The sequence below is a fragment of the Buteo buteo genome, chromosome 26 (genome assembly GCF_964188355.1).
Source record: "Buteo buteo chromosome 26, bButBut1.hap1.1, whole genome shotgun sequence".
Taxonomy (NCBI): Eukaryota; Metazoa; Chordata; class Aves; order Accipitriformes; family Accipitridae; genus Buteo; species Buteo buteo.
This window is the reverse complement of record NC_134196.1, coordinates 110,034-123,194: the sequence shown is the minus strand read 5'-3', so window position 1 is coordinate 123,194 and position 13,161 is coordinate 110,034. Positions and strand designations below refer to the sequence as shown.

The 13,161-nt window shown below is 44.7% G+C and overlaps 1 protein-coding gene across 3 annotated transcripts in view; it reads left to right on the top strand.

The window, feature by feature from the left end:
* Positions 1-2,428, top strand: part of LUC7L2 (LUC7 like 2, pre-mRNA splicing factor) — a 30,087-nt gene extending 27,659 nt beyond the window's left edge. For all 3 annotated transcript variants that reach the window (XM_075058223.1, XM_075058225.1, XM_075058224.1), the window contains exon 10: positions 1,352-2,428. In XM_075058223.1, coding sequence (XP_074914324.1) covers positions 1,352-1,544 — 193 coding nt within the window. In that variant the 3' untranslated portion in view covers positions 1,545-2,428. The remainder of the gene's footprint in view (positions 1-1,351) is intronic.
* The last annotated feature ends 10,733 nt before the right edge of the window (positions 2,429-13,161 follow it).

Sequence of the window (13,161 nt, the reverse complement as noted above, 5' to 3'; positions counted from 1 at the left end):
ATCACTAGCAGCTCATACCTCTTATTTCTCCGAGGTTAAGTAAAATTTTTGCTCTTGAAGCATGTCTATTGTGTTTTCAAGAGACTGAAGAATCCTTAGAGCTATGGTCTTGCTGCACTTGGGGCCAGGATAGCTATTTAACTTGCAGCCAGGCTGGATACCTCCTTTTTAGAGGTGCCCTTCTAGCCATTAGAGCTGCTTTTCACGTGAATGTGGGAGAAGTCTTTCTGTTGAATGCCATAAAACTGTTGATGCCAGAATCCAAAATAAGCCTGAACTTGCAGGCTCAAATGTATTATACTCCCCTGTCTTCTAAGAACTCTTTTTCTAGGCCAGGGAAGTGCTCATTGCCAAGTCTTTTTTTTTTTTTTTTTTTTAAATTATTAAAATCCTGATATGAAATACTTTTATTCAAGACTGTCTTCTTTAAGCTTAAAACATTCAGTTGTCCAAGGAATTCTGGCCAAGAGTATTTTGGAAAATAAAAGACACCCTCCAGCAAGTTAACTTCTTCAGGAAGGAGTCTTGGCCTTTTGGTTTTGAATAACCAAATAAATTCAGGTCTGAGGAACATAATGCTTTTGCCAAAGTCTTGCAGAAAAGCAGAGTGTGACACCAGAAGCAATAGAAAGATGGCTGAAAACTGCAGCAGTGGCAGCTTAGGTGCACTCTGTGAGGGAATATAGAGGAGGATGTCTAAGCCAGGTGGTTTTTTTTTTTCAGTACAGGTAGCTCATTTAATTTAAAACTGTGAATTGTTTAACAGAACAGCTCTTTTCTGGCTCCATTGTAAAGGTTTTGGAAATGCCTATTATCAGAGTAAAATATCTAGAAACACCACCGCCCCAACATTGCAAAATCAGACAAGGGATAATTCTTCTAACAAAAACCTAATTGTAGCACAGATTCCAGATTTGTTTTATATCTGTCATGTAGTAGCCTCATTCCAGAATTATGCAAGTTAATTTCCCCCTGCTTTTAATCAAACTCCCATTTTTAAAAATGTTTAAGTTTGTAATTTATATGTCTGAGATTAGGCTAGACATTCTTCTCAAGATAGAAACTACGGATGAGAAATTTCACTTAAACTTCTGTTAATGCAAGCTTTAGGGCAGAGAATGAAAATTAGAGATTTAGTGAAGCAAATTCTGCCTCTAACAATATTTGCCCTTTGAAATTGAAAGTAGAGAGGGGAGAAGAGTAGAATGATTTCTGATGTGTTCTCATACACTTCTATTTATATAAATCTAAAGTTGGCTTGGAAAAAGAAGAAAAATATAAAATCAAAATGCTGTTTGATAGCTACAGATTGATGACGAACTTGAATTCTCAAATCTACTGCACTTTTCAGATCCTCAAAAGAAAGATCTTCCAGAGACAAAGAACGTTCAAGAGATCGTGATAGAACATCTCGTGATAAAGATAGAAGCTCAAGAGAGAGGTCACCGCGAGATTTCAAAGACAAGAAACGTTCTTACGAAAGTGCTAATGGCCGATCAGAAGACCCGAGGAGCTCAGAAGAGCGTGAAGCAGGGGAGATATAACTGGCTGTATATTCACCCAATCTCTAGCTTCCTATGGAGTTGCATACTATGGTTTAGTTTACAGTTGTTCAAAGGGACACCAGTGAGCAGTTCCAGACACTGATCCAACTAGGGTAGATGTACAGTATATAAAAGTGGATATAACCAAGTCAGAATTAAACCCCATCGGTTAATGATGCCTAAAGCTGGGTCCTGGGCTTCCACCAAGTTGTAAAACTTTTCTGAAAGATTTCTCTTTATTCAGGACAACAGTTTTATGTACCAAGATGCAGATCTCAATGTTTTTAATCTCCTTTCCAATACAAGTTAGTGAACAAATTATATTGTACTACTTGCCTTGGGTGCTTTTGAACCTTTATAAATTCTCCAATTCTGCTCCAGTCAGAACAGCAGCATTGAAAGGTTGTATTTTGGGGGATTTTTTTTGTTTGTTTGCTTTTTTTGTAAGAGGGTGGGTGGATGGATATTAACTTTTACTCTAAGGTTATGTTCCCAGTGATATTTTTTGTTGTTGTTGTTTTGTTTTGTTTGGGAACCTAGGAGTTGATTACAGTGGGAGCATTTAGACAGGAATGTGTGCTGGAGAAAGTGGAAATGTCTTTTTACAGTGCCTATTTAGACTTGGAAATTGAACAGCTGTTGCATTACATCTTTTTTATTTCTACTTAAATTTTGAAATCAAAGCCAGTCCCATATCTGTACCATTTGATTGGTATGTGTTCAATATATTTGTTTTTTTCCATAACGACTCTTTCTGCTTTTTGTTGTGGGGTACATCCTTAATTGTATTAAAAACAAACAAAAAAACGGCAACAACAAACAAAAACTAAGAACAAAAAATAAAATAAAATAAAAAAGGAAACCCCATTGTCCAATAACTTAACAAGGATATACTGGTCTCTTAAGGTGGTTACTTAGCAGTTCAGTCATTTAAAAACTTAACATTTTATTACTAGCGGTTTTAATGTACAGATGTGCTCTAGGAGATGCAGTCTTTCTGATTACAATCCTGACCATCCTAAGATCTTCAAAGGCAAAACCATGTGGAATCATAATGATCATGGCACAGCCGCTAACTTCTTAATGACTTTGGTTTCAAAAAGCAGTATTCCACTTAGGTGCAAGCTGCCTTTGCATAGAATCATAGAAAGGTTTGGGTTGGAAGGGATCTTTAAAGGTCATGTAGTTCCAACCCCCCTGCCATAGGCAGAGACACCTTCCGCTAGACCAGGTTTCTCAAAGCCCCGTCCAGCCTGGCCTTGAACACTGCCAAGGATGGGGCATCCACAGCCTCTCTGGGCAACCTGTTCCAGTGTCTCACCACCCTCACAGTGAAGAATTTCTTCTTTATGTCTAATCTAAATCTGCCCTTTCAGTTTAAAGCCATTACCCCTTGTCCTATCACTACATGCCCTTGTAAAAAGTCCCTCTCCAGCTTTCTTATAGGCCCCCTTTAGGTACTGGAAGGCCACTATAAGGTCTGCCCGGAGCCTTTTCTTGAGGCTGAACAGCCTCAACTCTCTCAGCCTGTCTTCACAGCAGAGGTGCTTCAGCCCTCTGATCATCTTTGTGGCCCTCTTCGGGACTTACTCCAACAGGTCCATGTCTGTCTTATGCTGAGGACCCCAGAGCTGAACACAGTACTGCAGGTGCGCTCCCACCAGAGCGGAGTAGAGGGACAGAATCACCTCCCTCGACCTGCTGGTCACACTTCTTTTGATGCAGTCCAGCATACGGTTGGCTTTCTGGGCTGCAGACGCACATTGCTGAGTTATGTTGAGCTTCTCGTCAACCAACATGCCCAAATCCTTCTCCTCAGGGCTGCTCTCAGTCCACTCATCCCCCAGCCTGTATCTGTGCTGGGGATTGTTGTCCTGACCCAGGTGCAGGACCTTGCACTTGGCCTTGTTGAACTTCATGAGGTTCGCATGGGCCTGCCTGTCAAGGTCCCTCTGGATGGCATCCCTTCCCTTGTCATCAGCAAACTTGCTGAAGGCACGCTCAATCCCGCTGTCTGTGTTGCTGACAAAGCATAAAGGGGTTGCTGTCGATTCTGTGGATTGCAAGTGCTTTAGGGCATATAAATTACTCAGATATGCCCTACTTGCACACAGAACAATTTAGAGATTGGTAAGCTCTCCTCCTTGAGGGAGCACCACTGAGTTACTTAACAATGCTTAAGAGCAGTGTTTGTAATGATTTACTGGCATTTTCAGCAGGTTCTGCAGACTTTCTCCTGTATCTTCCTAGTCCAAGTGCTTCTGTAGGCCCACTAATCATGGGTGTATAATATCACTACAAATTCACTGTGTGCGTTTTTCCTGGGTGTCTTTTCTGTAGCTTCTTCAGTATGGTCAGAACACATGGGTGATAATTCTAATGCAGTAGGTAATTCAGCAGTATTTTGGCTGGCAGTGAAAGCTAAAACAGGAGCTTTACAACTCAGCAAGCACTTGTACCTGGCACGGCACATACGCTCCGCTTTGAATTCATGTCATTTTAAGCTCCTAAAGAAATACTGTAATAATGATGGCTAACTACTTCACTCTTTTTGTATTTACCCATTTGAAATATGAACATGAGTTTCTTCCCTGGGAATGTTTTATGATTTCCTGCATGGCCCAGCTGTGTGATGAATGTGAGTTACCAGTGTTTGTCCCTCTGGTATGAGCATGCTGTGTAAGTGCTTGTAACATCTGTTGTCAAACCTTTGTTAATGGAATTCTAGTGGTGTGACAAAAGGTGAACAGTCATTTTTAGATACATCTTGCAGAGCAGAATTGCCAATGAGTGGATAGCTAACTCCTTTGGAATTCCTCTCTGGAATTAAAAATATTCCAGAATACTGAGGACCTGTCTCCCCCTGTGCCAGCAACTACAACTAGTGTATTGTAGAAAGGGGGCGGGGGGGGATTTGCATACTGTGATGAAAAGACTGCTTAGACTCCTTACTAGCAAATTCTGGATAATATGCCAGTGATTTTACAAATGGCTTCAATTTACTTATGAAAGGGTGATTGTATTTGGGCCTTCGCTTGTTTGTAGGTTTTTGTGGGGCAGTGAGCTTCGTAGTATCCAAGTGTCGGACCAATGTTAAACAGCGAGAAGCTAAGTGTTACCTCTGGTTTCCTGATAAAATAATCTGAATTACATGTGGATGTACGTGCCTCATGTCCAAAATGAGGATGGGAGTGCAGTTAGGAAGAGAACTGAATTAAGGTGACTGGTGAAACACGCTTCTGAAGCAAGAGATCTGGAACATCTGTCAGCAAGGGAGACTGCTCTATTAGCTGTGCCCTTCCATCAGAACTAAGCTACCTCAGTTTCCAGCAGGCTGAAACTGTGGTATTCATCACCTGTATCTTTCCTCCTGGACAGCTGAAGAGTGGTATTGACTGACGTTAGTTTGCATGGTCAAAATGATTATGAAAGGGATCTGGGGGAAATAACTCTCTATCCACCTCTGCTGCATCATATAAGGGAAAGAGTTTTGATACCAATCAAATAGTTCGGGCTTTGTTACTTGTGGTCTTTAATTTCCCTGTCTTCAGTAAACGGTTCAGTAATTGTTAAATCTGACTTCTGGTCTAGAACCAGATCAGAAATACAATGGTGAGATCATTCAGAAAGTCAAGCCACTCAACCCACTAACCCAGATCAAATACATCCTGCAGGCATGGATGTAATAGCTTCATGTCACACTAAGTATCATCTGTCACTCTATAGTTAAGACTTCCTACACTGAGCCTGTTTGCCCAGCTCTTCTGCCTTCAGTTGCTTGTTTAGCCATAGATTCTTATGAGGTTGACAGAGCTGGAGGCGGCCTGCTAGACCTCCAGGAAATCCCTGGGGGGTGCTGCAGTGCAGTAATCTGTGTAGTGATCTGTCCTGCTGCCGCTACTTCACTAAGAGATCTCGCAGGTCTGCAGGTCCTTGAGAGGGCCTGAGATCTGCGAGTACTTGAGGCCATTACTATTTGAGGAAAATACCTTGCCTTTGCTATAAGGAGGCTTACTGCAGCCTGGGAAGGGAATGGGCTCCTTGAGGAAACCGAAGGATGCTGTAGCTGAGCATCTCTCCTTTGAAATTTTGCTAATGCAGTTGTAGCTCCATAGCAATTTTTATCAGACTGCAGGTGTACAAATTGAGGAAAAGGAGTAGATAATTTCATTTATTTGAAGTGTTTGAAATGCAGTGAACCTGCAAGCGTTATTCCTGTATCTCGGAAAGTTCTCACTCTGGAGTAGTCAGAGGAGCGTAAAACAGAAGAATGTTAAGACAGTAAGCAGCTGGAGGGTGGCACGTTGAGGTCCTCTCCTGAATGTATGAGAGTTGCTTTTCCTGTTGGAGCAGGAGGAACCATAGAGTAGAAGAGTGACATTTCCAAGCAAAGAGGTGCTTGGCCTCATGCAGCCGTATCGCATTACCGGTCAAGCTTACCACTGAAGCTGGTGGAGGAGGCTGTTCCTATCAGTCCGTCTTGCCTTTCATCAGGTGGGGAATCTGGGGTTTATCCTCCTGTTGCTATAATGCAAACCCTGGCCCTGGAGCCCATCTATCTGTCCAACCTATCTTGCACCAATTAGTGCCTTTGAGGCACCTTCCATCCTGCCCCCAGGGCAGCAGGAGAAAATAGGCGAACCAACTCCCTAAGCCAATGCAAATGGATGATTGTGCAAACTCGAAATAGCCTTGGGGCAGGGATTATGTATTTAGCTGAAGGGAGAATGGTAGCAACTTGTCTTAAAGACACCTGGGGCCGATGCAAGATCCTAAGGGCACGGGTGGGTACATCTGAACGAATTATTTTAGCTATGGGAACACAGTATCACAAGAAGAACCTCCTGTGGTGCTGAAGATGACTCGGTGAGATGCCTGTGCTGCCTCCTCCAGGGCTGTTACTGATTCAAGCAGATTGCAGATGTAGTCAGCGTTAAACTGTATAAATGCAGAATGAGCTGCACACCAGAGGTGATGGCAGTGTGCAGGGTGTTGTGTAAGGGTCTGCAGCACCTGATAACCCCCCGGGTTTACTATTGTTCATCCCATATTTCTCGTGCCACCTTCCTCAGTATGGTTGTCCTCCGTTCAGCAAACAATAGAGGTTAGTTTCTCCTGATGCAGTGGCTTATAAAAAATGTTAATTCAATCTTCATTCAGTCCTGTATGGTTGTTGCTTTTTGGGTTTTTGCTTTGATTGTTTTTTTTCTATTTGCTGCTTCATAAATTCTTGCACTGTTACTGCTGATGCAATTCTTTAATTCTTCTTCTCAGTAAGACCTGAGATCCATCTTTCACTGCAGCCTGCAAAACTGGGAAGCAGTGGACTGCTGGGCAGGAATTATATCAGCAGCTGGAAATATAAGGGAAGAGAGGAAGAAATGTCTGTTTCTAGCCCAGGCTCTCTTTATCCCTGCTTTCCTTTCTGTAGGCACATATGTTGTGGTTTAACCCCAGCCAGCAACTAAGCACCACGCAGCCGCTCACTCACTCCCCCCCCCATCCAGTGGGATGGGGGAGAAAATCGGGAAAAAGAAGTAAAACTGGTGGGTTGAGATAAGAACGGTTTAGTAGAACAGAAAAGAAGAAACTATTAATGATAACACTAATAAAATGACAACAGTAGTAATAAAAGGATTGGAATGTACAAATGATGCGCAGGGCAATTGCTCACCACCCGCCGACCGACACCCAGCCAGTCCCCGAGCGGCGATTCCCCGCCCCCACTTCCCAGTTCCTATACTAGATGGGACGTCCCATGGTATGGAATACACCGTTGGCCAGTTTGGGTCAGGTGCCCTGGCTGTGTCCTGTGCCAACTTCTTGTGCCCCTCTAGCTTTCTCACTGGCTGGGCATGAGAAGCTGAAAAATCCTTGACTTTAGTCTAAACGCTACTGAGCAACAACTGAAAACATCAGTGTTATCAACATTCTTCTCATACTGAGCTCAAAACACAGCACTGTACCAGCTACTAGGAGGACAGTTAACTCTATACCAGCTGAAACCAGGACAACATAATCAACAGTCAGCAGACGATTAGAAAACTCTCTCCTGACTTGTCTCTCCTGGCTCTGGCTTTTCACCTCCTGTTGCTGGGGAAACTGCAGTCCCAAATTGCTTCCCCAGGTTCTCGGTGGTGCTGTGCAGAGCACTGCAAGCAAGCAGTGTCCTAGGAAATGCACCAGCGGGGAATCAGGATTAGCTAGCAACAAAGGAGGGCTGCACATGGGCAAGGTCAAAAAGGGCCTGAAGGGATAGCAGGAACTGCCGTGGCTGTACAGCCCTTTCTCAGGCTGAAATGAGCTGACAAAAGCTGACTGTGTCCTGGTTTCAGCTGGGATAGAGTTAACTGTCTTCCTAGTAGCTGGTACAGTGCTATGTTTTGTGTTCAGTATGTGAAGAATGTTGATAACACTGATGTTTTCAGTTGTTGCTCAGTAGTGTTTAGACTAAAGTCAAGGATTTTTCAGCTTCTCATGCCCAGCCAGGGCACCTGACCCAAACTGGCCAACGGTGTATTCCATACCATGTGACGTCCCATCTAGTTTAGGAACTGGGAAGGGGGGGGCAGGGAATCGCCGCTCGGGGACTGGCTGGGTGTCGGTCGGCGGGTGGTGAGCAATTGCCCTGCGCATCATTTGTACTTTTCAATCCCTTTATTACTACTGCTGTCATTTTATTAGTGTTATCATTATCATTATTAGTTTCTTCTTTTCTGTTCTATTAAACCGTTCTTATCTCAACCCACGAGTTTTACTTCTTTTCCTGATTTTCTCCCCCATCCCACTGGATGGGGGGGGAGTGAGTGAGCGGCTGCGTGCTGCTTAGTTGCTGGCTGGGGTTAAACCACAACAGACTGTATTGATGCTGATGCTCAGTTAGGAGCACACAGGTTAGAAATCGTTCCTGGTGCTGGCTCAGAGAGGCTGCAAAGAAGGCAACTTTCACAGCACTGTCCGTCAGGCATCGCCAGCATCAAAGGCCTCTGTGTATCCATCACTAGAAGGTGATAAGTGGGTTGGGGACTTTGGATTGAACTACTGTAACTGTTCAAATTGCTGCCATCTTCCTGAGCTCAAACTGGTTTGCAACAGAGCAATGGAGTAAAGAACTGCTGATTTCCAACAGGCTACAGCAACTGCTGCCTTGATGGTCGGTAGGACCATAATGCAGATGTCAGCTCCAATGTTCTTTCTTGTCCTAAAACTCTGACTCTGCTTGTAACCCTGTACAAAGCTCTGCTGGTTGCTCATGCTAATGGGAAGTCTCAGCGCCATGTTAGGATCAGCCTGCTCTGCCTGATGGCAGTGGTCAGTGGCTGCCGAGTGTCCTTGGTGGACAGCCTGGGGAGGCTGGGTCGAGATAAGCAGCACCCCTGTCACCAGCAGCATGCGCCTGATTTGTCTGCTCCCATGGAGTTGTGCGGGGCGGGGGGACGAAGCACCATGTTGCTGCCTGTGAGAGAGACACCACAGTGGTGCTTCCTCCTGGTGAAGTGCTTCCAGGGATGTCAGAAGCAGAAGCCTGGGCTCTCCAAAGCAACCATACAAAATATTCTTGCAGTACAACAGGACTGCCATTTCTACTGTCCACTTAGTAAGCAAATGATTCAGTCTAGGATGCAGCCGGCTCGCACCAGAAAAAGATCACTCCTGCGTGCCTCAGGCTTGTTTGATACTGACCATGTGCAATCTGACCACTATAACCGTGCCATGAACTGGCTCTAACCCACCTCACTGCATAAGCCAAAAATGCTCTGGTATGGCATATAAGGTTAACTGAGCCTCAGTGATATTCTAATTACAGATATTCATTATCTCAGTATTAGCTTTAGCAAAGGTAAAGAAAAAAAGGCATCTTCTCTAACATCCCCTTTTCCTAAACCAAGCTATTGTAATGAAAGAAAAAAAAAAAAAAGATTTTGCAATGTTGAAAACTAAGTTTAGAATAGGTCTGGGGGATTTTTTGGTTTGGTTTGCAGCATGAGTCACACCTGTGCTTTTATGAGATGCCCGAGTGCCATGCCTGACAGATGGGTATTTGAATTCAGTGGCTGTTCTGTTCTTCCAGGGACCGCTGGCTCCTAGTGCCAATTCAGATGTTACAATTGACTTGTCATATCTCAGTATGATCTTCCATAGGCAGCAGTCCTTTTTCATCACGCATTGTGTCATTACAAGCCTTGTGGTACCTTCTGTTTAAGCAGGAAGGTGAATTGAAGGTCTAATGGGGCTCCCCTGCTCCCCTCCAGCTCTAACAGAAGTGATTGCCCTGGCACTGAGCATGGGGTAGAAACATTGCTGTTCCCACCATGTTCCTGTCTGGGCTGTACCCTCGCCACTTTTGACCCATCACCAGGTGTTTTAAACAGCATCTAGAAGAACCCCCTATTCTTTCAGTGTAAAGCAACACCTCTGGGGGATATATCCATACCTATGCCCACAACTCTACAGCAAAGGAGCTTAAGCAGCCCTTCACTTCAACCACCAATAATGCAAACGGCCTTCCAGCAGGAAGAGTGGATGCAAGGGAGGGTTTTCCTCTGGGCCCTGCTAGAAGGATTTCCTAGAAGCTTCCCCAAATCCTCTGCAAGGTCTCTAGTCCCATCTCTGGGCAGCCCCCAGGGTATCCGAGACAACCTCCCCCTCCTTGCTCACCTCGCTGAGCCTCTCTACTGCCCGTGCTCCAGGCAGGGGCAGGAGGGCTGCTTGGCTCAGACTCTCTAGCAAGAAAATTATTAGGCCTAAATGACTCAACAGCTAGGTTAACTACTTCTGTAAAACACTCCATGACATTTCAAATTGCCTTGGTTATGTTCGTAGCCCTTGTCTCAGAGTGATTTGGTGATGCTGTCGCGCACCTCCGGACTCTTGGATTTTACCCCAACATTGATTTGTATTTGCACAGGGATTCCTTGCAAATACACCTTCCTCTGGGTAAGTTTCTCCTTTGTCAGCACAGTGACTGAAGTTTTTCAAGTTAAATTTCTCTCATCTCTTTGCCTGTGATCCTTTATTTATTGTCTATTCCTTGTTCTTTCCCAAATCTGCCCCCATTGGAAGGTCCGAGTTCACTCAATGAAGTTGATGAACTGAATTTAAGTACATAGTGTTTTTACAGTATTTAGGTAGTATTTTGAATCAGGAAAGCGTTTGGTTGTTTCTACAAGGTCAAGTTTTGCTTGTGGGGATGCTTTTTTTCTCCAGCAACGTGACTGGCAAAGCACTTTGATTTTACTAACCAAAGGGATAAACTTCCTCCATGAGCTCCCTCTCACTCCTTTTCCCCTTTCTCAATATTTTCCATGTGTTTGCACTGTTCTGGTTTAGGTTAGACACAAAGACAACTCCACGGCACTTAGCTGATTTAACCTGTCACAGGCACTTGTAATACTACCCGTGCTACGTCACAGGTTCGTTCTCTCACCAAGACCTTCCTGTTGTCCCACAGTTGTAAGAAAACCATGAAGCTTGGTGTGAGGGCTTTGGTCCCACTCACTGGTGGTGCTCCACGGGAAATCTCTTCCTGCTACCTTCAGGTATGATGTTTCCTTTAGGTTTCTCTTCACAGGATCAAAGTTATCCCTAAGAATGCATACAGTTTGTATAGTACCATGTATTTACCAGTTTGGTAAGTAAAGAGTGTGTTCAGTTTGCCTCCCAAGTATGTGAATGTTGCTGTTTTGCCGAGGCATAGTGAGGTACAAGGGAAGTCAGGCAGGATTGTGGAGTGAGGCTACTGGAAAACTGGGAACTCAGCTCAGGTATCCTCAGTCTCAAGATGTCGTCTAATCTATGCTCTCTTGGGAAGGTTTCCTGCTGTCCTTTGACATTTCAGATAAACAAACAAAAAAAGGGCCACGTACTCCTAAACCACTCACATCACACAAATTCTTAAATTTTTATGTGCCCCCCCCTTTGTAAATGGATTTAAAAAATAACTCCCGCTTTACTTAAGCCTGAGTTTGGTTTGTTTCTGTCCTGGTTTTGGGGCGGGGAGTGAGTGAGCGGCTGCATGGTGCTTAGTTGCTGGCTGGGGTTAAACCACGACAGTCCCACATGCTTTACTTTTGCTATGCCTCTCTCCATCACAGGAGCAGGAAACACAAGAGCTTTAAACCATTGGCCAGTGTTGTCAGGCCCCTGTCAGCCTAGGGTGTCTATGGCAATGACAAGCATGTCATTACAGCTAACCGTCGTCATGGCAAATAGTGCTCTTAATGTGCATTAAAGCAAGTAAATAAAAAGGGGAAATTACTTTAAGCTTTTCAGAGTGTTAACTACTTGTATGCCCTCAAAGGGATTTGAGACTATAAATATTTTTTTACAAGTCTTGTTCTTTTCTTACAATACTTGACGATGCTATGCGATATGCTTCCCCTTCTCCCTGAGCTGACTAAAGCACCAAATCAAATAAAGCAGCCTGCCCCATCCTCCCCTCCAGCAAGAGTTCATCTTTTGGACTTTGGGATTTCAGCATCCTTTGCCAAACAAATGGGATGGGTAAGGAAAGCTACGCATCAAGTTGTGGACACAAGTGAAGGAGGACACGACACAAGTGAAGGAGAATTCTGCATTTTTAGCTGTTTACAAAACTGTTGTTTCATGGTCAAGTGAAAAGCTTCCCTTCCCACTACCCAAGGAGCCTGATTACTGCCAAGTGTGACGGGTGCCTGGGTGGGAGCTTGAGCTGGTGTTGGTAAACCCCCCCAGTACCACCAGCAACCGTGCACTGTAACCAGCTACCACTGCTGCACATCGCAAATGCCTTTTCCATGCTACAAACGAGAGGACGCATCTGCTTTCTCTGTGTTTATTGCGCTACACTGAAGCAAAACGGCATGTGGTTATTTGCAGTTAGCTGATTATTTCACCATGTCTAAGGAGTGCAAGGAAAAGCAATTAAGTATTTTGGGACTCAATTACCACTGAAGGGAGGGTCAGGCTGTGTGACAGGACAGGATGAGGGCAGTGCTGTAGAAATCCCATGCTGAGCTAAGTCCACCACGCTGCCCACTCAGTGAGGCAGCAACCTCCCTCAGCTGGATGCATTGCGAGTAGCACAGGAGCTAGTGAGCTCGATACTATTGCCCTCTCCTGGGTAAGCGGCCAGAGCAATTTGCTGGCAGTAGCACCGTGAAATCCACGCACTGGAGATGTTAATCCCTGCCCAGAGGGACCCACTGGTGACCACATTCAGTGTTGCCATCCCTTGCACTGAAAGCTACTCTGAGAAACCTCTCCCAAGGTTGGGGAACTCCGCTGGCTCATGCAGGATGGGACTTTCCCCGCGTCTTTCTCAGACATTAGTCTTTCCCATACACCACTCTCCCCACTGATTTAGTTCAAACATGAAACAACACCCATGCCTCTTAAATAATGACCCCTACAAAGTCCCTGGAGGTGCTTCAAAATGCACATGTTCCTGCTCATCATTCATGAGGATGGAGAGGTGGTAGCCAAGATAAAGAGCTGCTGGTGCCTCTCTGGGCTGGTGCTGCTGGAAGGAGCAAGTCTTTCTCTTAGGAATAGCAAGCTTAAAGTCATTGTCTTAAAATGTAGTCTTCAAGGACAGTGGCCAGAGGAACCCACCTGGAGCACTGAAGCTGCAAAGCAC